Below are 24288 nucleotides of genomic sequence, written 5' to 3' on the forward strand. Positions count from 1 at the left end.
GCCTGGGTTTGAACCCGAAATCATCGGTTAAGATGCACGCGTTCTAGCCCACTGGGCCATCTCGGCACATAATAATTTTATCATTTTATCACTTGAGATTAGCCAAAATTGGCTTAAGAATAACCACTTAAATCTGGAGACAACAAGAGATTCAAAGAAATAAAACTACACACATTACATAGAAAAAATACAATTTATTTACACAGTAAATAAACTAAGACTAACCTAACTTTTATTATTATTGTATAAACTTCATCCAAGGCATATTCTTTGAAACAATTATTTTGAACCGACACACCGCTTACTGACACCGTCGACGACGACACGAAACGAACTTAACCTATAGTGCATTCCAATGGCAAGAGGGGTAGATTTAAACCGTATATTTACATTTTAAATGTGATTTGTTAATTTAGGGGCCATTCATCTTCATCAAAGGTGGATAAATCACAAATATACGCAAAGTTATTGTAAAAGCGCGGACAACCGCGAGGTGCGCTCGGACGCGCTGCCCGCACTGCACATCCCAGGAACTCGCCATTTGTAAACGTGACGTCATTTGTTTGATTAAACATTAAAGTGTATGAACTTCTTTTATTTATGTGTTTTGTTGTGTTCTAATCATGTACGATTGTCGTTGTATAACACAAAATAAGCTTATAATCATTTTTCCTTTAGATTCTCACGTAATAAATATTAAACAGGGGGAAGGAATTGGGCTATTCTTATTTTTTCCTATTTAGGGGGTAGACAGTCAACAACTATAAAAATCGTTTACGTAATAAAATGGCCTCTACCTTTATAATACAACACTGTTCCACAAGTAATTACTTTAATTTAACTCTTAAGCTTCAAATAACATCGTCGACATTCAAAACGCCATTTTCAAAGCCCACAGATTATTTACAGCTCCACCGATGTCAATAAATAAAGGTCGAGGTTGTCAATATATCGTCCTCCTGCCATTGAAAGCGACCATATTTAACGTTTATTTTATTACACATATAATCTACGGGGCTGACAAAAATATATTCTTAATATTATTATTATAATATAATTGAGCTAATATCATTCGATAACATTTCACATATAAATTCTTCTGAGGTGATCGGCTGTCGTGATTGCGTTGCATTGAGGACAGATTTTCTTGGCACGCAGCGATTGGAGCCAACAGACCTGGAATAAAATGTTACTTTGGTCTAATTTATGAAGTCCACCAATTAGGGGGTAAAACGGGGCTTGTAACTTTGTGTTTTATAAATAAATAAATATTTGACAACATCAATAACAATGTATGTACATTACTCAGATCCCTATTTAAGTAGCTAAAGCACTTGTACACCCAGAATGAACTACATCCACCCGGCCGGGAATCAAACCCGGGACCTCGGAGTGGCGTACCCCTGAAAACCGGTGTACACGCTACTCGAGCACGGAGGTCGGCGTTTTATAAATTTGGCGCGAGCAATGCCGCAGAATCAGCTAGTGTATAACCTTACCTCGCAGTACACGTGCCAGCATTGGATCGAAACAGCCGGGGATATATACGGTCCGAGGCAGATAAGACACTTCGCCTGAAAATAACATAAAAGGTATTAATATTTGATTCAATTCAATCAAGTCAGGGCCGGATCTACCATATGGCTTTTTGGGCTTCAGCCCAGGGCCCTGTGGATTCATGGGGGCCCAAGCTAAGTCAAGTAAAATTCAAAAATAGACGATAATTAAACTAAACAGATCGTATGGTTTGCAGCCCTGCGAGGCCGGCAATTAATCAAACCCAATCAATTAATGTAATTCAAGTCTACGTTCAGATATACCTTAGGTGGGCCTCTAAGTAGTGTTAGCCCAGCCCCTAAACTTACCGTCCGGCCCTGGTCTAAGTTGAATTGGAATATAATATAATATCGTAACCGATATAAAAAAACTAATTCAATTCAATTCTTAGTTTAATGGATATCTGAAACGATGATATATATGATCGGTTTAACAAACTCAATAAACGAATGACACACAGATTAAAAATACAACTCAAACATCATTCGACAATACAAAGTTGTACTCTGTATCACGCTAGATGGCGTTTTTGATTATTTTGATATAATTTACAACATGGCATGGACGATATTCGAATTTTGTGACGTCGGTTGTAAAACTGATATATTTGGATTAAATATCGATGTTGACAACCGACTTCAGACGTCGCCCTACATTAGCAGCCTGTAAATTTCCCACTGCTGGGCTAAGGCCTCCTCTCCCTTGAGGAGAAGGTTTGAAGCATATTCCACCACGCTGCTCCAATGCGTGTTGGTGGAATACACATGTGGCAGAATTTCGTTGAAATTAGACACATGCAGGTTTCCACGCGATGTTTTCCTTCATCGAGCACGAGATGAATTATAAACACAAATTAAGCACATGAAATTCAGTGGTGCCTGCCTGGGTTTGAACCCGAAATCATTGGTTAAGATGCACGCGTTCTAACCACTTGGCCATCTCGGCTCGGCTCAGACGTCGCCCTGTCTTTGTTCAACTTTACATCGTCCGGTTTGTGAGAAAGAGACGAAACGAATGTGACATCGAAACAGGTTACACACTCGCTTCATCTCTTTCTCGCACACGGGTGACCGTAAAGTTAAAGAGAGACAAGACGTTTCATGCGTTTGTTATCGTACTTTGAATGCAATGACGTACCAGAGCGATATTTATAGTATTTTTTAAATGCGGTGAAAACTGTTACCAGTCAATATCAAACCATATGCCTATAAAGTACTAAAATTTTCCCACAGATTTAACAAATGCAGGTTGTCTAACAGTTATTTCTCCCACCATTTTTATAATTATTTTTTATTTAATATTGGACAACATCACATACATTACTCCGATCCCAATGTAAGTAGCTAAAGCACTTGTGTTATGGAAATATAGAAGTAACGAAGGTACAAACACCCAGACCCAAGACAACATAGAAAACTAATGAACTTTTTCTACATCGACTCGGCCGGGAATCGAACCCGGGACCTCGGAGTGGCGTACCCATGAAAACCGGTGTACACACTACTCGACCACGGAGGTCGTCAATAATGATATGAAATCTCTAAGATATAAGAAATAAGATTTACATTTTGAAGCCACTGATTAATATATAAATACAACAATCACACTCACTTCTAAGGATGAATTCTGCTTTTTTTCCAAATCTTTTATCTTTTCTTTCAAAGCTTGTATCCTTGTCTGTAAAAAAAAAAATAAAGTAATTACTTTATTGAATGTACCAGCATAAACTTAATTATTTTCTATCAAATAGTATAATGGCTTCATAAAATACAATACCCTGACCCGTGAAGAACTTATGTAGGAAACTATTTTTTTGTTGTCAGATAGGTAGGCTGACTGGCATGTGGGCGACCTGATGATCACCACTGCCCCTAAACATAGGTACTGTAAGTAATATTAACCATTTCCCATATCACCAATGCGCCTTGGGAACTAAGATGTTATGTCCCTCGTGCCTGTAGTTACACTGGCTCACCCCACAAACCCGAACACAACAATTATAATTTGTGATTGTTTGACACGTCTCTAATAAAAACCCTACATATGACTACCAAATATTTATAATATTTAAATATAAAAGTAACTTTGTCGGTCTATATGTCTGTCTGTTGCTCTTTCAAGGCGAAACCACTCAGCCACAATTGATGAAATTTGATATGAAGCAAGCTTAGACCTATCCGCATTCGTCTGGATTAGTCCGCATTAGTCTGGATTAGTCCGCATTAGTCTGGATCTATCCGCATTCGTCTGGATTAGTCCGCATTAGTCTGGATCTATCCGCATTCGTCTGGATTAGTCCGCATTAGTCTGGATTAGTCCGCATTAGTCTGGATCTATCCGCATTCGTCTGGATTAGTCCGCATTAGTCTGGATCTATCCGCATTCGACTATATTAGTCCGCATTTGTCTAGACCTATCCGAATTCGTCTATATCTATCCGCATTAGTCTCGATATACCCGTATTTGTCTGTATATATCCGCATTCCGTGTGATATGTCTGCATTTGTCTGAACCTATCCGCAATAGTTTGGATCTAATTGTTAGAATCTACATTCCGAACCCGTGGTAGCTTCACATAATATAGTTCTTTACAATGACGACTCAAAAGTGCTTGTAAAAGCTTACTTGAATAAAGTATACCTATTTTTATTTCGGTGGTTTGCCAGTTAACTCTACTGTAAGCCGCGTAAAATAACTTGGTTTCAAAAAACGTTACCTCTGCACTTGCTTCCACGATGCCGTTCGGTTTCAAGGTCGCCTCCTCCATTACGTCATCCACGTTTTGTTCCGTCTCCTCATCTTCAACGGGAATATCCGCCTGGAATAAAAATGTTAAACTAAATTAACGAAAAGAAAATTTAAAACAGACTTACTCGAATAAATAGATCCAGGCTACGGGACCTATTACATACATTTTGAGAAAGGTTAATTCGCGATTCGCTGAACGATTTTGGTTTATCTTATCCGCTGCGTACATAATCGTAAGATTATGAAAGGCCGTCATCTCCGTTCAAACGCTTCTATACAACAATGTACATACATACTCTTTTCCAACCACAAGAGAAAAGCCAAATAAACAGCATTTGACGGCAAATTGACGATTGTGTGATATTCACTATGGATTTGCGAAAAAATGGCGTTTTGAACGTCGACGAAACTGTTAATGTTGGAAGTAAAATTAAAGTGGAAATAAGTAGTTAAGTAATAATGTTGTATGCAAATGAGTGTTGTTGAAAAATGCAACAAATGCGGATAGAGCAATACTGGGGGTAGGTCAGGACAAATGCGGATAGAGCCAGATGACTGCGGGTAGGTGAAGATAAATGCGGATAAAGTCAGATGACTGTGGATAGGTTCAGACAAATGCGGATAGAGCCAGACATATACGGATAGAGCCAGATGACTGCGGATAGGTCCAGACAAATGCGGATAGAGCCAGATGACTGCGGATAGGTTCAGACAAATGCGGATAGAGCCTGACATATACGGATAGAGCCAGATGACTGCGGATAGGTCCAGATAAATACGGATAGAGCCAGATGACTGCGGATAGGTCCAGATAAATGCGGATAGAGTCAGATGACTGCGGATAGGTTCGGACAAATGCGGATAGAGCCAGACAAATGCGGATAGAGCCAGAAAAATGCGGATAAAGCCAGGTGACTACGGATAGGTCCAGACAAATACGGATATAGCCAGATGTCTGCGGGTAGGCAAATGCGGATAGATCCAGACGTATGTGGATCACATAATGTTCAGAACTGAGAAATGAATATACCAGTGAGTTATTAAGACTTAACTTACATCTGGTGCAATGCGTGATGGCGAATACTGGGCTGGCCCGTACAGTTCCGTGTCTTCATCGCCGTCTACGACCTGATGAATTATTAATATTATATTTAAAATTATTATTATTAAAAACTAATGTATAAATAAATTAAGAAGAAAAAACTCACCAGAGCGCGGTCAGTGGAGGCCCGTCGCACGCAGGTGGCGGGTCGCGCCTCGGAGCCCTGCAGCGCCGCCGCACGCACGCGCCACTCGCCGCACCACTGGTACTCCGCACCGAAGCCCGACGGCTCATCGTTCTATTCGTTTCGAAATAAAAAACAACCATTTTAATACTTGCACAGGTTATCCGTAGGTATTCCGGAGTACCGGGGCTCATTCGGCGTCCTGGGCTCCGACGAGTCCCACATACTGGGGGTACTTCCACGTGGGGGGCACGCGTGACGCGTATTTCCAGCGACATAAGAGTATGCTTAAGCACAGGTGCACTCCCTGTTCCTTTACTCTCATAATCCTATGGGACGGCAAATCCGACTCAACAGAAAAGACTTTAAAAATAACAAATAGGGGACAGCAACTTCGTTCCCACTGAGTGTCCACCAACACATCAATGTTTTGGTTTTAGTTACAATACAAACCCAATAATTATCACAGTAACCTACCTCAACGTCAATGCTTCCATCTTCCGAGCTCGTATCTGGTATATCTTCGTCCATCTCCGCTCCTGTACGTTTCAGACACCGTAGAGCATGCCTCTGTAGTCTAGAGACGGGTAGGGTTGCATTACACACGGGGCATTCCCCCTGCTGTGGGGGGGGACTTCGTCGACGGGCCCGTAGTCTTTTGAGTCGGTTTGTGTGAACCCGCTGAAACAAAATATCAATAGAATTAATGTTAAGTCAACGTAATGTTGGTAAAAATATATATGAGAGGTGTGTGAAACAATTGCCGACTAAATTATAAATAAAAAAAACTACACATTCTATAACTGTGTTCTTTAGCTCTCATTTGACAAGTGTCTGGAGTATATTGTGTGACAAGAGCCTTAGTTACAAATGAACTTAGTCAATAAAAGAGACCAGAAATCCGGTACAGGTAACTGATATATAAAAATTTAATTAAATTTAACCGAGATAATCTCTAATTAAACTCTAAAAGATATGATTTGGACATAGTCTACTTATATTTAATTCACTCTCCGAAGCGTTTATATGGGGGCTGACGGTTTGTGCGCTATGGGAAAAGTGCAGATAAAGCCGCAGGTTCATTCAATTAGAATTATAAAATAAATTAACACAAAGTTTTGTTTAATTCACACAAGTAGTATGAAGTAGCTGTTCACCCACAACTTTACACATTAACATAAATTAATTTATGATCAAATAATATTAATTATAACAAAAATGAAATTAAACACTTTCATTATTTTTAGTTTTTTGTATTTTTTTCTGGTAATTATTCCCCTAAATAATCTCCTGTATTTCTCCAATCTTAAATTTGTGGGGAAAATGCCCAGTTCATTGACTGACATTGGATTAATATGATTTAATTCGTTCTCGACCAATTTTGGCTTTTTTACTGTTATGGTTGGAATAGAGTTCACTAGTAATATCAAGATACTAAAGTTTGTTCATTTGTTTTAGCCTATGTGGTATTCTTATATATAAGCTATATTATTGTACAGTTTCATTAAAATCCATTCAGTAGTTTTTGCGTGAAAGAGTAACTAAAATCCATGCATAAAAACTTTCGCCTTTTTAATATTAGTAAGGTTCTAAGGTAAAACTACTTCTCAAGCCAGTATTGAAAAGGTATTGAAAATGGTACAATAAAATTCAAATAATCTTAAACATTAATTTTTACTTTTATTATTTAAAAAAACATCTTAAATTTTTTATTTATGTATTGTTTTAATCTTTGCAAATATTGATGAAAAAATTAATTGATATTATATAATTTGAAAAAAAATACAGATATATTTTTTATGGCTGATCATTAAAAACATTGAAACAGATATTAAAAAAAAAAAAAACTTTTAAGTAGTTACAGGCATAACCTGTATTAACTTCGACCTCAAAACAAAAATTAAGCATCAATAAAAAAAAAGCAAAAAAAAAATTTTTCTACGATTTTTTTTTATTTTATCTCAAGACCAAATATTTTGCCGAAGGTATTAATTTTCAAAAGTCATCTACTACTATTCCAAAAGTGTAATTTTTTTGTAAAATTATAAATTGATTGTTTACCTGATAAACATCGCTGCCGAGGCACCCGCTCACATCAACATCACTCTGATTATCAACACTAGAACTAGATCCAGGCATTGGGTTAGAACTGCCGGGGCTATTAGCACTTAACTTACGTTTAGAACCACCATTAGAAAGTTTATTTAGCCTCTCCACTTCCAGACATAAATGAGTATCTAATTCACCCTGTCTGATAGTACAGCTGCATACAGGACAATTCGGAAGTTCCGTGACTTTTTTCCTACTCCTAACACAGTTTAAAATAACGTTATCATCGAAAACCGAACCAAAATTCGAATTTGGAATTGTATTTGAACTTCCTTCCATGTTATACATAACTACGGGTAACATTTCAAATGTTTGTTGTTGATTCACAGTTCAAAATCTAATAACATCGCGGTTTTTGTTGAATTAAATAGTCATTTGATTATTTAACATCGTTTATAGAAGTTCGATGATGATGTACGAACTCGTCTTGTCGACACCGCCGTCATTATTTATGTAATTTACACTAATTATTTTAACCGAAACAATAATAAATAAACGCTAAGTGTTTTTTTTATTGGATGGGAATTGACATAACATTTTGATTACTGACATCTGTCATATAATGTAATAGATCTTTAGTCTATGACCTATGATGATCTTTGCTATAAAGACTGACACACACTGTAACGTGTGGTACATACTAAGCAGGGTTTTTTTTTACAACTGTTTTCCTAAACGTAGCTTTTAGTAGAGTGAACTGGCAGAAATCGTCATGTAAGGAAAAAGCGTTATGCGAAATGGGCTCTTTTTTTTCTTTTTATCTCTTTTTCTATTATATACGACTTAATAAAACATTATTGAAACTTATTTTTTTGTATTTTCTTATCCTTGTTAATTTATTTAATTGTGTCTGTTATTTAATACATAATATATATAGTGAAAGCAACTTCTTTCCAGCTGAGTATTCCACGACACATTCTGGTTTTTTTTTTTAATATAGTCTTACATAATATTAATAAAATATTATCATGTATAAAACTATAAAAAAAAATGTAGATTTAAAATTAACGCAATATCTGAACAGTTAGACACGAAACTACTTTTGATTTCAGGTATACTCGGAAATTACAACATGGTACAAAAATTATCATCTTTCTTATGTTAGTCATTTTAGCATTTTTCGACCAATTTGTTTTTGTTCAGCTTAACGTATTTGTTAAATTTAAAAAAAAAGATATAAATTTTTCATACTTTATTTAAGACATTCTACTCTATCTGCTGGAAAAGAATACTGACAACTGACTGATTATTAATCATTTTATTGATTAACTAATCATTTGTCTCAGCACTAACAAGAGTTTCCACAGCATCACCTCCATCAGGCTGAAAAAAATAAATAAAAATTTGTTACTGATTTCTTTAACCTTATTATATTTTACGGAAGAAAAATAAAGTAAAAAAAACTGTTTATTTGAAACATGAAGCAGCATGCGATATCGTTTGAAACATAATATAAGCTTTGAAAAGAACTATTTGACTTCATCGAAGAAACTTTTTGTATTGTCTCATAACTTTTTTTCTATTAAACATTCCACGACTACTCGCTACAAAGAAGATCTTATATTATACTCGCAAGCACCTCATAAAGTGGCGCTTGGAGCAACTAACGTCGTACTGCTACAAACACATTAAAAATCTCTTATTGTATCTTGAAATCCTATATTTATACTAATATTATAAATTCGAAAGTAACTCGCTTAAACTGCTGAACTGATTAAGATGATATTTAGTATAAAGATAGTTTAAGATCAAGGACATATGCTACTTTTTTAATTCACCCCACGAGGGAGTAACATTCACGTGACGGTTTGTGCGCTAAAGGTAAAGTTTTATAAATTTCGCGCGGATAAAGCCGCAGGTTTAGCTAGTCCTATATATATTGGTAGTCATGTAAATACGTACTTCTAAATCAGCAACTGTTAATGGAGGCTCATCCTCTCGCAGCACCGTCTCACCATCCAGCTTCTTAAGTCCAGGGAGACGTCTTGCTGCCTCAGACCTCCAAACTTCCAGTTCACAAGCATCGTAAAGTGGATTACCAACGAACAATAGATCTTCTAGATTAGGTAGTTCCTGCAATGCAAGGATACCCCAACCTCAAATACACCATATTACATTCAGACTTCTTGGATAGCTTTTATTTAGTACTTAACTTGCCTGCAATTTATTAAATTCACTCCATTCTTTTACAAAATTGTTGCTCATATACAAAACTTTTAAATTCCTCAAGACATTGATTCCCTTCAATTTTTCAACCAAATTATACGATATCCAAAGTTCTTCTAACGTGTCGCTGAGCGATTCCTAAAATTTTAAGATCAATAAGAATTCATTGACAGTATTCAATGGATAATAAAAGTCGATATGAGTTTTACACTCTCCGTTATTTATTATTGTAGGACCAGGTGGTGCAGTACACTAGGGCCTGGAGCTCAGGCGGCCCTCAAACCTAAGCTTTGAAAAGAGCGGGTCAGCCAACTCGCCAGCTCCTGAAGTTAGAAAACCTTGACCCTGCTCAGAAGATCTATTTCCTATCTACAATTTTAAACGGCAATATAATTTAAAGAGGAAGTGGAAAGTGGGTTGAGGGCCCCGATTCTATTCCTATTCACTGAGGCCCTTGCCCACCAAGCTACGCCACTACTCTCATACATTATGCGGTATACTTAGTTACATACAGAATCAGAAATATGCATCTTAAAAGATCGGACACATTCAAATTACTTCTAAATAGCTCGAAGCGTCTATACATTGCGAGACAAAATGTCTCCCTAAATGACACACAACGCTAAATCTTCGTAACGTAACATATCTAGCATGCGAAGTAGCATTATGCGACGTATTTACGAAAGACAGGACATATTCAGAGCAGTCTCAAGCTGTGCTGGGGCATTTGAGCACCCATGAATTCGGGACCCTTTTGCTATATATTTTATGGTTTAATTTAGTAGATTGTTGGTTCTTCGGGGCCCTCTCAGGATGGGGGCCCTGGGTACGTGCCCCATGTGCCCCATGGTAAAGACGCAACGGACATAATGCGAGTTCTCGCTACAATATGGAGCTTATGTATCGCGCATCTGAGCCAGACGTTCCCGTGACTTCTATAAGCACTGACTTGACCTGCCAAATGTTTCGGGACATTTGTCTCACAACATTTACAGCTATTGAGCGACGCATAGTCCATAATGAATCCAAGTCTATATAGAAAAAAGTATACTCACCATTCCTGAAAATGATTTGATATAGTTTCTACCGAGTGATAAAACCCGTAACTTCTTCAAACTATTCAATCCTGTCACCTTTTCGATCATGTTCGTGGATAAGCTAAGTTTTCTGAAAACAATATTATATATCAAATAAAAGCATATTATTTTAAATAAATATAAAAATACTGTTGGTAAAGATCTTCTAATAAAGAGCAGCTTTCGAAATCTAATTTATCATGACCCATTGTATTTCCATTATTAATTCATTTATTTAACGTTAAATTTAAAAAAAGCGAACACGGCAGTGTGACGCACCTCATTGGCTGTACAACACGTGTTGAAGTCCATGTGCGTGAGCAGATGGGAGCACAAAATGGTGACAGACGTTATTTGTGAAAACTTCTAGTATTTAGTCATTAGTATGAATTAAAGGAAATTGTATGATAGCATGAATTAAAGTTTTGAATACAACCTCTTCTGTCGAGTATTATATTCCAATAACAAAAGTAATTGAAATAAAGCAACATTGTACGTAATATATTATGTCAAACTGCTAAAATTACTATTGTGTAAACCCTTGTTGGGCTTTGTGCGAACCCGGCTGGGTAGGTAACAGTTACTTGTAATTACAAGCCAACACACAACAATATTAGGTACTGTAGTTGCCAAACTTCTTTTTCAGTTCAAAAACCCATCAACAAAAGACATAACATCTTAGTTTCCAAGCTTGGTGGCGCATTGGCGACGTAAATATTAATACACTTACCATCAAGTGGTCCATTTACTTGTCTGCCTACGAGTTTTATATATATATAAAAAAAAACTAAATTTAGTTTTTAAATTTAAATTAATAAAAAATTAGAGAAATGTGTTTTGTTTTTCTAAATATATTACTCACTCGCAATTAACTAAAGAAGCGAGGGTATTATCCATTTTTTCTATAGGTGGCCATTGAAAAACTAAACTAACTTCTGTAGCCTGACTCGCATGTTGACCGGTTTTTTCTTCCCAGCGTTTAATTGCTTCTTTTATTGTTGTAGCTTTTGTAGCCATTTAATTGAATTAATAAATAAAGAATTGAATTTGACTGGACCTAAACTGAAATCGTAAAATAATAGACGATCTTTTGAAAATTTTATCGATATAGTAACTAAGGTAGTTACTAAGGTGTATTGTTACGATTTATACTGTATATATTAATTAATTTATAACTAATAATTGTTTTAATATGTCTAATTTCGTATTTTTAGTTATTAAATTTTATTATTTTATAATATATAAGTAAAAAGATTGTATTTTTAGAGCACCATAGACAAAAATATTTTTTTATTCTGTTCTAGGAGCAATGTCCTGTCAATCTGTATTCTGTATATACATATATTTGTATTGTATGTAACCTTTATTCTCGACTCACGAAATGGCGGATTACTTTATCTAGAAACGTTGTATTCGTTAAGAACTACCGATTAGCGGCTATGTGATTGTACTATTTCTATATTATAAGCATTCAGACTCAATGCATTTTCGGTAAATGTCATGTCATTTTGACATTTTTAATTTTTTCACAAACTCCATAGTACTGCATTTTTCTTTTTATTTTCTTTATTTAATTAAAAAAAAAAAAACGAGCACCAATCTATTCCCAGAATCGGATCGAAGGTAAATGTAGTAGATAACATATTTAGTTTCTCTCGAGTGTAACTATTACTAATAAATGAAACGATTTAAATATTATAGAGATTTATAAAAGTGTAAATTAATAAATAATATTAGCATTGTTTACTTTCGTAGTGCCTGCGCCAGTTCACATACTTAGACTGAAAAAAAAAGTTTTGTCAATTGTAAATTCCCGCTGTTTTGATAAAATTTTAAATAATATATGAAATCATTGCATAGCGGTATGATATATATTTGTGAAAACTTTAAAATAACTTGTAGCTACGTCATTACGGATGAATTATTTAGAGTTTTTATTGACATTCTAAAAGAAACTTATAAGTTATTATTTTATATTATTACAGAAAAATGACGACTCGTAATATTCGAACGGTCAATGTAGTTCCGATACCTAAAATAAAAGTGAGTATTAAATGTTATTCTCAATAAGAAACATTTTACCTCGAACAGAGCTTAAACATCATTTTAATTCAATACAACTATTACAGAAAGAGAGATTTAGCGATCAAGAAGACGAAGACACAGTGTCGTGTAGAATCTGCAATAAGGGCTTCATAACAGAAAAGGCTCTTTTAAATCATGCAAGAGTGGAACATATAGATGAATACATGGCTGGGCAAGATTTGTGTCTAAGAAAACATGTGAAGCAGGTTGGATTTTAATCTTTAACTAAATCAAAATAATTTATTATCAAAATCACACACAAATATAACTTATAACTATATTATAAATGACTATTAAAATGAAAACTCTTGTTCTAACAATGTAATGCAAGTGTATTTGAAACATTTATCTGTCTCATTAATATTTGTTCATTATCACTGCATTTATGTGCTCCAATTTGGTGGTAGTAGAGCTTTGTGCAAATCTGTCTGGGTAGGTACCACCCACTTATATATTCTACCAGTATTGATGTGCTCCCGTTTAAATGGTGAGTGAGCCAATGCAACTACAGGCACAAGGTTGATAACATTTAAGTTCCAAAGGTTGGCGGCACATTGCCAATGTACGGAAAGGTTAATTTTTTGTACATAATATACATTGATGATATTTTAACAATTCCACTCTGCAATTATGGGAAAAGACACATGTTAAAGCATTTTATTTTTAAATAATTCCTTAAGAGTGTTAACTGAAAATGAGGTACAGTTGTATAACTAAGGCAGAATGTTACCATAAACTTTATATTTACGAATTTTTCCATTGGTTATCATAATATCTGATTAAACTAGTTTAAATAATATGATTTAACTATACACAATATTGTTTACAGAAACGTAAATACACAGAGGATGAAAAGCGTACCATTGAATTGAAAACAGAGGAATTGATATCATCGATGGAACCGACTGATATCATGAGCCTGGCCTCGAATGACGTCAGTTATATTATAATTAAGGCAAACGGGCAACCGGAGATTAAGAAATGGAAGAAGGACAAGTTGAAGGTAAGAGGCAGAGATACTCTATAATATTAAGAATTTTTGTTATCAAGAAACACTTTAAATACCAATGTCTTATAAATGAATTAAAACATAGTAAGGAAACATGCATGTGTAGATGGGAATCTCCTATGTGTTTCACCAAGCTTGCATTGAAGGGGCATAGTAGAGTAAACTCCAAATCTTTTCCATATGTTTTTATGGTTCCTGACCACGTTCAGTCATGGCAATTGTCAAGAGAGACTACCAAACTGCTCAGAACAATATACGGTCCAAGTATGGCTGCAAAAACATGTACTTTTTACTTGATGGAAGGACTTTGTGCAAGCCTATTAGATATTCTGCTGCTTAACAACAATACTCGGTATTGTTGCGTTCCAATTTGAAGGATGAGTGCTCCAGTGTAACTACAGGCACATAACATATTAGCTCTTAAGTCTGGTGGCACATTGGTGTAATGTAAGGAACGGTTATTATTGCTTACAGCGTCAATGTCAACGGTAAAAAGAATCTCTTCTAATCTCGTAGGTTAGTAATAATCCCATCACAAACATGTACATTTTGGGTACAGAATTAATAGCTATACATGTTTTCTGAGGCATGGATATGTTTCCACTGTCAACCTCCAAAGTTCTTACTAAGATATTCTCAACAGAATAATCCAGTAACAGCATTTTGACCCTATCCAGGGTTTGGGTCTAGGACCTAAGGAGGAGAAGCAGTTATTTTTATACAATAATAGACATAAATGTTTACGAAAAAGAACTACACAAGAACTGTTACATTTAAGAATATATTTTTACTAAATTTATTATTAAAATTAATTTGTAGGTAGAGAAAGAAAAACCAGAGAAAGTTGTGAAGACGGTTGTGAGGAAGGAAAGAGAAGTAAAAGCGATTAGGTGAGTGTTATAAGTTATGAAATTAATTTAATCTCTTGTAGGATTAATTATTATAACAATATTCTATTTGATACACTTCCATGTACTACTTATTATTTACTTAGAGGTTGGTTGTCAGGTGTCATAAAAAAGCAGCCCGTGTCCTTGGGGTTCAAGTATCATAGCAAACTTCATCAAATTCGGTTCAGTGGTTTGGTAAAAGAGCAACAAACAGACAGACAGAGTTACTCACGCATATATAATTTTATAGCCCGGTCAATCTAGGCATTCGATGTTACATAAATTTATTTACTTGTTCAAAACATAATTTAAAATAATATTCAGAAGTTCCGAATCATTCGCTAAGTCTCAGAAACAGTTGCCTCTAAGAAAAGAAAAATTATAATTACATTTTTTATAGAGAATTTTATAAGCTTAAATTTTTATCAGAAGTAATTTTTCGACAAAACTTACCATTTTACCTGAAAATCGCGAAAAACCAAATTAAAAAAATACAGGCACCGGAATGATTCCGAGCTTTTGAATACTATTTTTAATTTTGTGTTAAGCAAGTGAAAGCATTTTTTCAGATTTCAAATTCAGTTTTTTGTAAATTTACTCGTCTTTTTTGGTCTAATTTGTCCGGACTTATTAGTACAGATAAAGTTTTTGACCTTTTGACCGACTTTGGAAATGAATACTTTTTCTGTTTAACTGTAAATATTTAATGATATAACACATTGTACTTTACAGCGGCCCGTTCGAATGCCTGCAGCCGTCGCCGCACAGCAGCGAGGGCCTGTGCCACCAGATGTTCCTGTCGTGCTGCGCGTACTCCGCGCACCACCGCGACGAGCACACGCGCCGCCGCAAGGCGCTGCGCTGCCAAGTGTGCGAGAAGCCGCTCGCCCTCGCGCCGCAGGACGCGCACGCCTGCCAGGTAGGGGGGGGGGGGGTGTTCACGTACGCAGCAGGACTGTAGTACTTATGTACGGGTATTTGAGCACAATTCATGCCGAGTTTAGCTATGATATAATATAACATAAACAAATAAAAAATAGTTATTAATAATTAATAATAAATTAATTATTTTTCAGATATGCGGAATGGGTTTTGAAAATTCCAAAGATCTATTCGACCACAGTCAGACGGCGCACATTAAACTCAAACCCTTCCAGTGCACGATATGCCAGAAACGCTTCACCCAACAGGGGGGCGTGCAGCAGCACATGCGAATGCACACCGGCGACCGGCCATTCCCATGCACGTTTTGCCCGAAGGCCTTCACACAAAAATCCGGCCTCGATCAACACTTACGGATACACACGAAAGTGAAACCTTACAGATGCATCATTTGCAGTAAGGCTTTCTCGCAGTCCGTGCACCTGCAGCAGCACATGCGGACGCACACCAACGTAGCGCCATTCCAATGCGGGATATGCCAGAAACGCTTCAAGCAGAGCAGCCACCTAAACTACCATCTGAAATACCACAATCCAGCGAACATGACCGATGAACAGAAGGAGAGATACGCGAAGTTGGTCCAGCTGATGGGTCAAGGTGAAATGGTCGAGGTGGAGATCGACACTAGCCAACCGGAAGTGATGCTGGAACAGGTGCAGAGCGATGACATTGCGACGTGCGTGGTCGACGATAGCGGGAATTGGTGTGAGGTGAAATGTGATGAACAGACATTGTGATCCAAATGGTATTTATATAAGTGAACTATGAATTGTTTCCATAAGTGATGTTCCAACGCTGGTCGAAGGATTATTAGGAAACAAGAATCTTCCAGAATGCTGTTTCGTGCAAATTAAATGTATTTGCAGCTCAAATTGAACACTCAACTTTAAATATGTAATGCTGTATATTCCAATGGTAGGATTTTAAGATAAACAAACTTTAGATATTGCATGCGATTTGGTAATAGGTCTGTTATATTACACTACAAAGAGTTCTTGATTAATATATTATCTTTATTTATAATACTACACTACTTATATCCACATTCATTTACGTTTTTTACATTACATTAGCAGCATGTAAATTTCCTATAATAATAATAGGCTAAGGCCTCCTGTCCCTTGAGGAGAAGGTTTGGAGCATATTCCACCACGCTGCTCCAATACACATGTGGCAGAATTTCATTGAAATTAGACATATGCAGGTTTCCTTACAATGTTTTCCTTCATCGAGCACGAGATGAATTATAAACACAAATTAAGCACATGAAAATTCAGTGGTGTCTGCCTGAGTTTGAACGAGAAATCATCGGTTAAGATGCATGCTTCCTAACCACTGGGCCATCTCGGCTCTTATATCCACAAGTATAGTAATTTTTTTTACAAATACATAATAAATACCATAGATAGTTTTAGATCTTACACTGTTAGACCAATGGTGTCGTCCCAATTCTAGGTCAAATTAGTTTGTTTATCTTTATCCTTTTTTATGTTATTTATTGATCTCGTTGTTTTAGTAATTATAAGTATGTCACTGATAAACTACTATTAATAATGTTCTTTTTTAACTAAAATGTGCTATTACTTAGAGATCTATTCACTCAGGAAGGCTATAGCAATAAAGTTATCTAAATTTTTTGCTATATTAACTTTAGTCATTTCACACACACTAAGACACTGTGAACAAGCGGTCCACTCACACTAATGCTAGCCTTAATGAGGGAATAGTTATTTATAAATATAAATATACACATAGAAATAATATAAAGTCTAGCTTTATTTGTTATAGAATAAAACTTAAATTTACGAGTTGAGATATTTTAACAAAAGGCCCCTTTGCAATGGGGGGCCTGGTGAGTTCATACCCATTTTTTTACTGTAATATTAATTATCATCAATGAATTTGTTAATATTTTCACGTTCTATTATCGCTATGTTGTAGATTTAGACTTTCATAGTATTTTAATTGTATATGCCATTAAATTATTCCTTATAGTGTGTTTTTTTTAGATTAGACTAGCTATCCAACCCGGCAACCCTATTATAATCTTTATACCGTAATATAATATATCTCGCGAGACAGGACACCTTTATTCTCCTTAACGTCATACATTACAAGTCCTGTGGTCGTCATCAGGGTTGAATGCAAACATAACAAAGTATTCAATTTTTTCGTACGATTTCATTAAAGTTTAACGATGTTAAATAATAAAAGATAAAACTAATGGTTACAATTGAGTACGTAATATCGAGAGTACATCTCTCGATATTTTTATATATTTGCACTCAATAATATTAACTACTAGTTTTGAATATCGATAGACTATCGATGGTTAAAGTGTTAGTGATAGTATCGATAGCTCCCCATGAGTAATACTTTCGATAGTGTTGCAAAAACCAATACTTTTAACCTAAACTATCTATAGTATTGTTTACAGAGAGCTAATACTATCGATAGTATTGCCGTAATCAATAGTATTGATCAAAACGATACTATCGATATTCCTGAATAGTTTTCGAGGTCAACTATCGATAGTTCTGCAACGCTGTTAACTACATATACATACGTAATTCCCGCCAAAACGTTAAGATGGCTGTTTGAGGCGTATCGGTTGTGACGTATGACGCAATATTATAAAAGTAGCTTTGAATTAATTAGTAAGATTATACACGATAATAAATATGACGGAACAAACTTTAAAATGTAAACAATAAACTATTCCTCCATTTGCTCAGACATATATAACTTTCAGTTTACATGGCGCCTAGCGCGCGCCAGTCAAATTCCCCTCCGTCAAAAATATTTTTACTTCAATAATCATATTTCAAACAATTTAAACATATGTTTAATTTTTTTTCTTGTTATGGCAAACGAGCAGGAGACTTTTATACAACCTATTCCAATTGATTACGTATTTCTTGCGATTTCCTAATAACTCAGCTATGTTGTGCACTACTAAGAGTTTATGATTAATATATCTTTATTTATAATACAACACTATTGCATTTAACCACTTATTTACATATTACTTCTACTTCCAAAATTCCGATAACAGTTTCGTCGACGTTTAAAACGTCATTATTCGCAAATCCATAGTGAATATCATAGATTAATCAAGCTCTCGACCAATGATATCGCGTCAATTTGCTGTCAAATGTTGTTTAATTGGCTTTTTTCTGTTATGGTTGGATTATAGTATAGTATGGGATTATCTGTTGAAAAATTTAAATGGTAGGTACAGTCTGGGTAGATTTTTCACATAGTTATCACCAAACAGTAATACATAGTAGTCGTGTACCGGTTTCGCTAAAGATGAGTGAACCAATGTAACCACAAGCACAAGATACAGAACATTTTAGTAACTAAGGTCAGGGGCACTTAAGCGATATATAAGGATTAAGGGATGGTTAGATGGTTAATATTTCTTACGGTGCCTAGTCTATACAGTACAACAGACAATAACAGCCTGTAAATTTCTCACTGCTGAGCTAAGGCCCCCTCTCCCTTTGAGGAGAAGGTGTGAGCCTATTCTGGTAAAAAAAAAAAATATCGTTTTCCGTCATGCATTTTTACATTTGGACCGATAATTATTGTTTTAATATCGGCAAATCCATTAGCCATTAGCAGTCTGTAATTTCCCAGTGTTGGGCTATGGCTTCCTCTACCTTTGAGGAGAAGGTTTGAGCATATCCTACCACGCTGCTCCAATGCAGGTTGAAGGACACATGTGGCAGAATTTCGTTGAAATTAACATGCAGTTTCCTCACGATGTTTTCCTTCCGAGCACGAGATGAATTTAGCACATGAAAATGGTGCTTGCATGTGCTTGAATCCGCAATCATCAGCTAAGATACACGTGTTCTAACCATTGGACCATCTCGACTCTATCGCCATGTCTATGGGCGGTGACAACTTACCATCGGGTATACGGCTATGCTATGTATTTTTACCTATTTAAAGTAATACTGTCTCAGTGGACGAGTAGGCCAGTATATCTATACAGGAATATTAATTTAAAAAAATCCTAATATACCTTTACGATACTAGAAATTGTTTATATCCTACCAGTAAATATAACCAGCATCAGATGGCCTATCTGCTCGTCTGCCTACCTATTTTATAAATATAAATCTAGGGTACTATTACAAAATAATTACCCATATAATAAAAAATAAATAAACATATTTTAAAATATTAACTTTCCTCGTTCTCGTGCATACGTAAACATTAAATATAATATATTATTATTTTAAATTAAATTATATTATTATTATATTTTACAAAAAAATCATAGAAATGAATTTTAAAGTAATATATTCCGTGAAACGGAGCGTATTAACATTTGCAACAAGTGACCTCTGGTGCTTGATAAACAATTAATTCATTTGTTGCCAGTACAACTTTATTTACCATTTTTGTGGATATGTTTCGTTTATTTATAATATTTTATATTGAATCTTTTTAAATTGAACTAAGCTCTTATTATTAGGTCTGTCAGAGAAATTATACTAAATTATTATTTTAGAATATAAAATGCAAAAGCATTATTATAAACGACTATGATTTTATCCTGAGCATATTAATATGTTTATGACTTTAATTTTAAATTCCTAGTCTGCCTATCCTATTTTGATTGGATTGAATTGACATTTTCATTAGAAAATACAAAATCTAATAATATAGTTGCGCAAATAATTAGTTAATGATTATGCATCGTTTATGATGTTCATTAAAAAGTAATTAGATAAAATATCATTTCCATAGAATTCATTTAAATTACAACTTTTCTTGATATGAAATATATCATTACAATTACGATTACAAGTTAATCCGAATAACAATACTATGATAAATTATTATATTTAATAAGATAAGTTAGGTGTAATAATATTTTAATTGTAATATTAGTTATAATATTGTATTAGATTTTAATTATAAGGCTACTTTTAAACTTATAACTGGTATTATTACGACTCTAGTTGTCAAACAGAAGAAGGAAGTCGGCAAGCAATTTATTATTTTTACGTATACAAGTGATATTATTACATGAAATTTAATTTTAACCTCGTACCTAAGCATTTTGGAACAATAATTAATAAAGCTAGAGCCCTATAGGATGTGATTGGACACGATCGAGCATCGATTGTTATGAACAACAGGTAATTTTATAGGTATTAATGTGTTGACATAATCTAAATTTAATATTCCTTGCATGTGTTGCGTTGGTGTGTACTTGTGTGTGTTACTGTGTAAACGTCAAAATTCTCGGAATCCGGCTGGAATGAATTTTGTTGCGGACGTACACGCTTCGTTCAATACATGTAAAATAGTTTTTATTCTCTTGCCCCGGGCAGAGCTTCCACTTCCCAAGCTCGTGTAAGGGTCGACTTGAAAAAAAAATAAGTAAGTTCTTTGTAAACTATTAATATTTAATACGTAGTTAAACATAATATTTATTAATTCAGTGTTTATCGTTAAGGTAATTGATTTTCAATCTATTATTACGGCAGACTCGCTTCGTGATTTAATACGATCGCATAATGTGGCTTATCATGGTTTCTTATACTATGTTTTACTTAAACTTAGATAAAAATTGTGATTCACATCATGATAAATGATTCAAGATATTTAAATACAAGGTTTTTGTTTGAAGTATCTTTGTTACAATTTTTTTGATATATCTAATAAGACAATACTATGAATAAAATATACAAAATTAATGTCCTTCAACTAAATATAATTTTAGTTTAAAAACAATATACAGAAAAACGAAAATTTTATAAACACAATAAGCAATCTTTGTGTCTGCACAAAGTATTGTTTGTGTCTCAAATGGCTTTAGCTTAAAATACTATTTAGTCATTAGTAAAATAGTGCTGACTTTTTCTATCGAATGTTAAACGAAAGATGAGAAAAAGAGAAAGCAGTGTTTAAATAAATACCTGCTGCACAATCTTTATTTATATTTAAAGTTAGGTATACTGGCAAATACCTTATGGTAATCCCTTACATTGCATATGCCTTACCAAACTCGGGAACCAAGATGTGCCCCCTTATGCCTGTATAGCCTTTTCCAATGGAAATAGGAAAAAAGTTAATAAACCTTAGATGTTCATATTTAACGTGATTTTCTAATAAATCAGCTATATTGTACACTACTTAGAGTTTATGATTAATATATCTTTATTTATAATACAACACTATTGCACTTAACCACTTATTTCAACTTTGTTTTTACTTCAAAAATTCTGATAACAGTTTCGTCAACATTCAAAAAATCCATAGTCAATATTATAGATTAATGAAGCTCACGACAAATGATATAGAGTCAATTTGTTGTCAAATGTTGTTTATTTGGGTTTTTTCACACTTACACTTACATTACTCGTTACACTGGCTCACACGTTAGCAAGCTTTTGATTGGGTGTTACTTACTATGATTTAATATACTCTCCATAACTTTCCCAAGCTTTTTCTATCTAATACACTGTCAAAACTCCTTGCCATATAAATTGATAATGTTTTACATAATACGTCCAGTTGAATTCAACTTTAAATTAAAATATAAAATTTGAAAATTCATAAACAACTCGTGATTGTAGATATTTACATTATATAATACTAATAATATATTTTGACGTTAAACTTGTTTCAGAGTGTAGATAAACAAAGAAATTCCTACTAATGTCATGTTTGTTAAATATTTAAATGATTTTGTAATATTGATCACATTTTGGTGATATATTTTTTTTTGTTGTACATAAAAATCTGCATAGCAAAGAAAATATACTAAAGATGTTGTTTTTTTTAATGGCATTGATTGGCGGACGAGCAAATGGTCCACCTGATGGTAAGTGGTCACCATCGCCCATAGACAAAGGCGCTGTAAGAAATATTAACCATTCCTTACGTCACCTATGCGCCACCAACCTTGGGAACCAAGATGTTATGTCCCATGTGCCTGTGATTACAAGGGCCACCCTTCTAACCGGAACACAACAATACAGTGTATTGTTATTTGGCAGTAGAATATCAGATGAGTGGGTGGTACCTACCCAGACGGGTTTGCACAAAGCCCTACCACCAAGTAAAAGATATGTATTATATGTACATAAGATATTTATTTCAGTCAAATAAAAAGTTGTAACAAGAGGTAAAGACAAGAAAAGGATTAGCTGCCCATCCCAACTTCATCTTGGTGAAATCAGAATTATATTTACTTACCAGGTCCAAGCTAAGCCGTCCAAGGATCTAACACTAAAAAATTGCCCACGTTCGAGACGGACTCACGCACGATTGGTTCTGTACCATAATCTATAAAAATGCCAAAAAATCATGTCTGTTGTTGTTTAGTATTTGTTGTTACAGCGATAACAGAAATAAATCATTTGTGATATGTTCAACTGTCTATCATGGTTCATCAGAATGCACGGTTACAGACTTATAGTAGAATCGAAGCAATGGGGGCCCGTATTTCCCTTTCGATATGGAACTCTCAAACTAGCATAGAATATTTTCTTATTTATTTTTAACACTAAGATTCAACGGTTATCTTTAACTTGGCCTATTTAAATAATCTCAATCTCAGGTCAGAAAAAAAAAAACATTGTTTATATACAAAATGAAAAACTTGGTCTTAGTATTAGTTGATTTCCAAAACGTATATAAAAATTTAATTATGCCTTTTTGACATAATTTGTAATTAAAACGAGTAACTACTGAGTTTCTTGTCGGTTTTTCTCAAGATAATCTATTTTCTGCACCGGTGGTAGCTTTAAATTTAATTCAGCACTGTAATGTGATGATTCAAAGTGCTTTTATGAGCCTACTTGAATAAAGAAAATAAATAATATTATTATTATTATTGTTGCTCGGGAGAAGTTTTTTTTTTTTTTTAATTGATATCTCTTATCTTAACAAGTTATTGGAAAAAGATTTTATGTGACTTTTATTTGTTTTTAATTTTAGTTATTTTATGATTATAAAACTATACTCGGAAAAGATAGTCGGATTGTAACGATAAAATGTTTATAGATATTAAATGATAAAATTGTCTGATGAACTTATTTATGCGTTATCTATTGCTTGCGTAATACGTGTAGTACCGTCAGCAAAATAATAGATGGAGCGAGAATCGTGTAGAATATAGGTTTACGTAGGTACTCGTGGGTACTCGTTAAATTGTACCGAAAAACATCAGTATTGTTGTGTTCCGTATTGTAGTGAGCCAGTGTTACTACAGGCATAAGGGACATGTCTTAGTTCCCAAGGTCGGTGGAGCGTTGGCAATGTAAGGAATTGTTAATATTTCTAACAGTTCCTTTGTCTATGGCCGGTGGTGACCACTTACAATCAAGGGGCCAAATTACTCGTCCGCTTATGTATATCATAAAAAAATAATTTATAAATGCGAAAGTAATTCTGTCTGATACTTACGCTTAAACCACTGAACCGATTTAGATGAAACTTAGCATGCAGAT

At 34.6% G+C, this 24288-nt stretch overlaps 4 protein-coding genes across 10 annotated transcripts in view; 2 read left to right on the forward strand and 2 right to left on the reverse strand.

The window, feature by feature from the left end:
* Positions 1-174: 174 nt before the first annotated feature.
* LOC125075289 (E3 ubiquitin-protein ligase RNF220) lies at positions 175-8175 on the reverse strand. 2 transcript variants are annotated; one of them, XM_047687013.1, is made up of 8 exons: positions 7593-8175; positions 6009-6212; positions 5514-5645; positions 5362-5433; positions 4357-4375; positions 3169-3234; positions 1500-1574; positions 175-1176 (listed from the first exon to the last, which is right to left on the reverse strand). In XM_047687013.1, exons 1-8 carry the CDS (start codon positions 7941-7943, stop codon positions 1010-1012), a joined length of 1086 nt encoding a protein of 361 aa, XP_047542969.1. In that variant the 5' UTR covers positions 7944-8175; the 3' UTR covers positions 175-1009. The 2 variants fall into 2 exon arrangements, with proteins under 2 accessions (XP_047542969.1, XP_047542968.1); XM_047687012.1 differs by having other exon boundaries at positions 4274-4375.
* A 734-nt stretch (positions 8176-8909) lies between these two features.
* On the reverse strand, positions 8910-11899 carry LOC125075298 (dynein axonemal light chain 1-like). Its single transcript, XM_047687023.1, has 5 exons — positions 11745-11899; positions 10862-10973; positions 9798-9944; positions 9543-9713; positions 8910-8963 (listed from the first exon to the last, which is right to left on the reverse strand). Exons 1-5 carry the CDS (start codon positions 11897-11899, stop codon positions 8910-8912), a joined length of 639 nt encoding a protein of 212 aa, XP_047542979.1.
* Positions 11900-12248: 349 nt separating this feature from the next.
* LOC125075281 (zinc finger protein 596-like) lies at positions 12249-16891 on the forward strand. 2 transcript variants are annotated; one of them, XM_047686998.1, is made up of 7 exons: positions 12249-12505; positions 12868-12925; positions 13012-13173; positions 13797-13970; positions 14796-14866; positions 15599-15785; positions 15943-16891. In XM_047686998.1, exons 1-7 carry the CDS (start codon positions 12378-12380, stop codon positions 16543-16545), a joined length of 1383 nt encoding a protein of 460 aa, XP_047542954.1. In that variant the 5' UTR covers positions 12249-12377; the 3' UTR covers positions 16546-16891. The 2 variants fall into 2 exon arrangements, with proteins under 2 accessions (XP_047542954.1, XP_047542955.1); XM_047686999.1 differs by having other exon boundaries at positions 12249-12373.
* A 3907-nt stretch (positions 16892-20798) lies between these two features.
* Positions 20799-24288, forward strand: part of LOC125075269 (signal transducer and activator of transcription 5B) — a 37076-nt gene continuing 33586 nt past the window's right edge. For 3 of the 5 annotated variants that reach the window (XM_047686981.1, XM_047686982.1, XM_047686983.1), the window contains exon 1: positions 21069-21211. The gene's annotated coding sequence lies outside the window, so the exon portion shown is untranslated. Of the gene's footprint in view, positions 20968-21068; positions 21212-24288 lie in introns of those variants that run through there. The other 2 variants (XM_047686980.1, XM_047686979.1) reach the window with 2 other exon arrangements.

This window comes from Vanessa atalanta, chromosome 30 (assembly GCF_905147765.1).
Source record: "Vanessa atalanta chromosome 30, ilVanAtal1.2, whole genome shotgun sequence".
NCBI classification, from domain to species: domain Eukaryota; kingdom Metazoa; phylum Arthropoda; class Insecta; order Lepidoptera; family Nymphalidae; genus Vanessa; species Vanessa atalanta.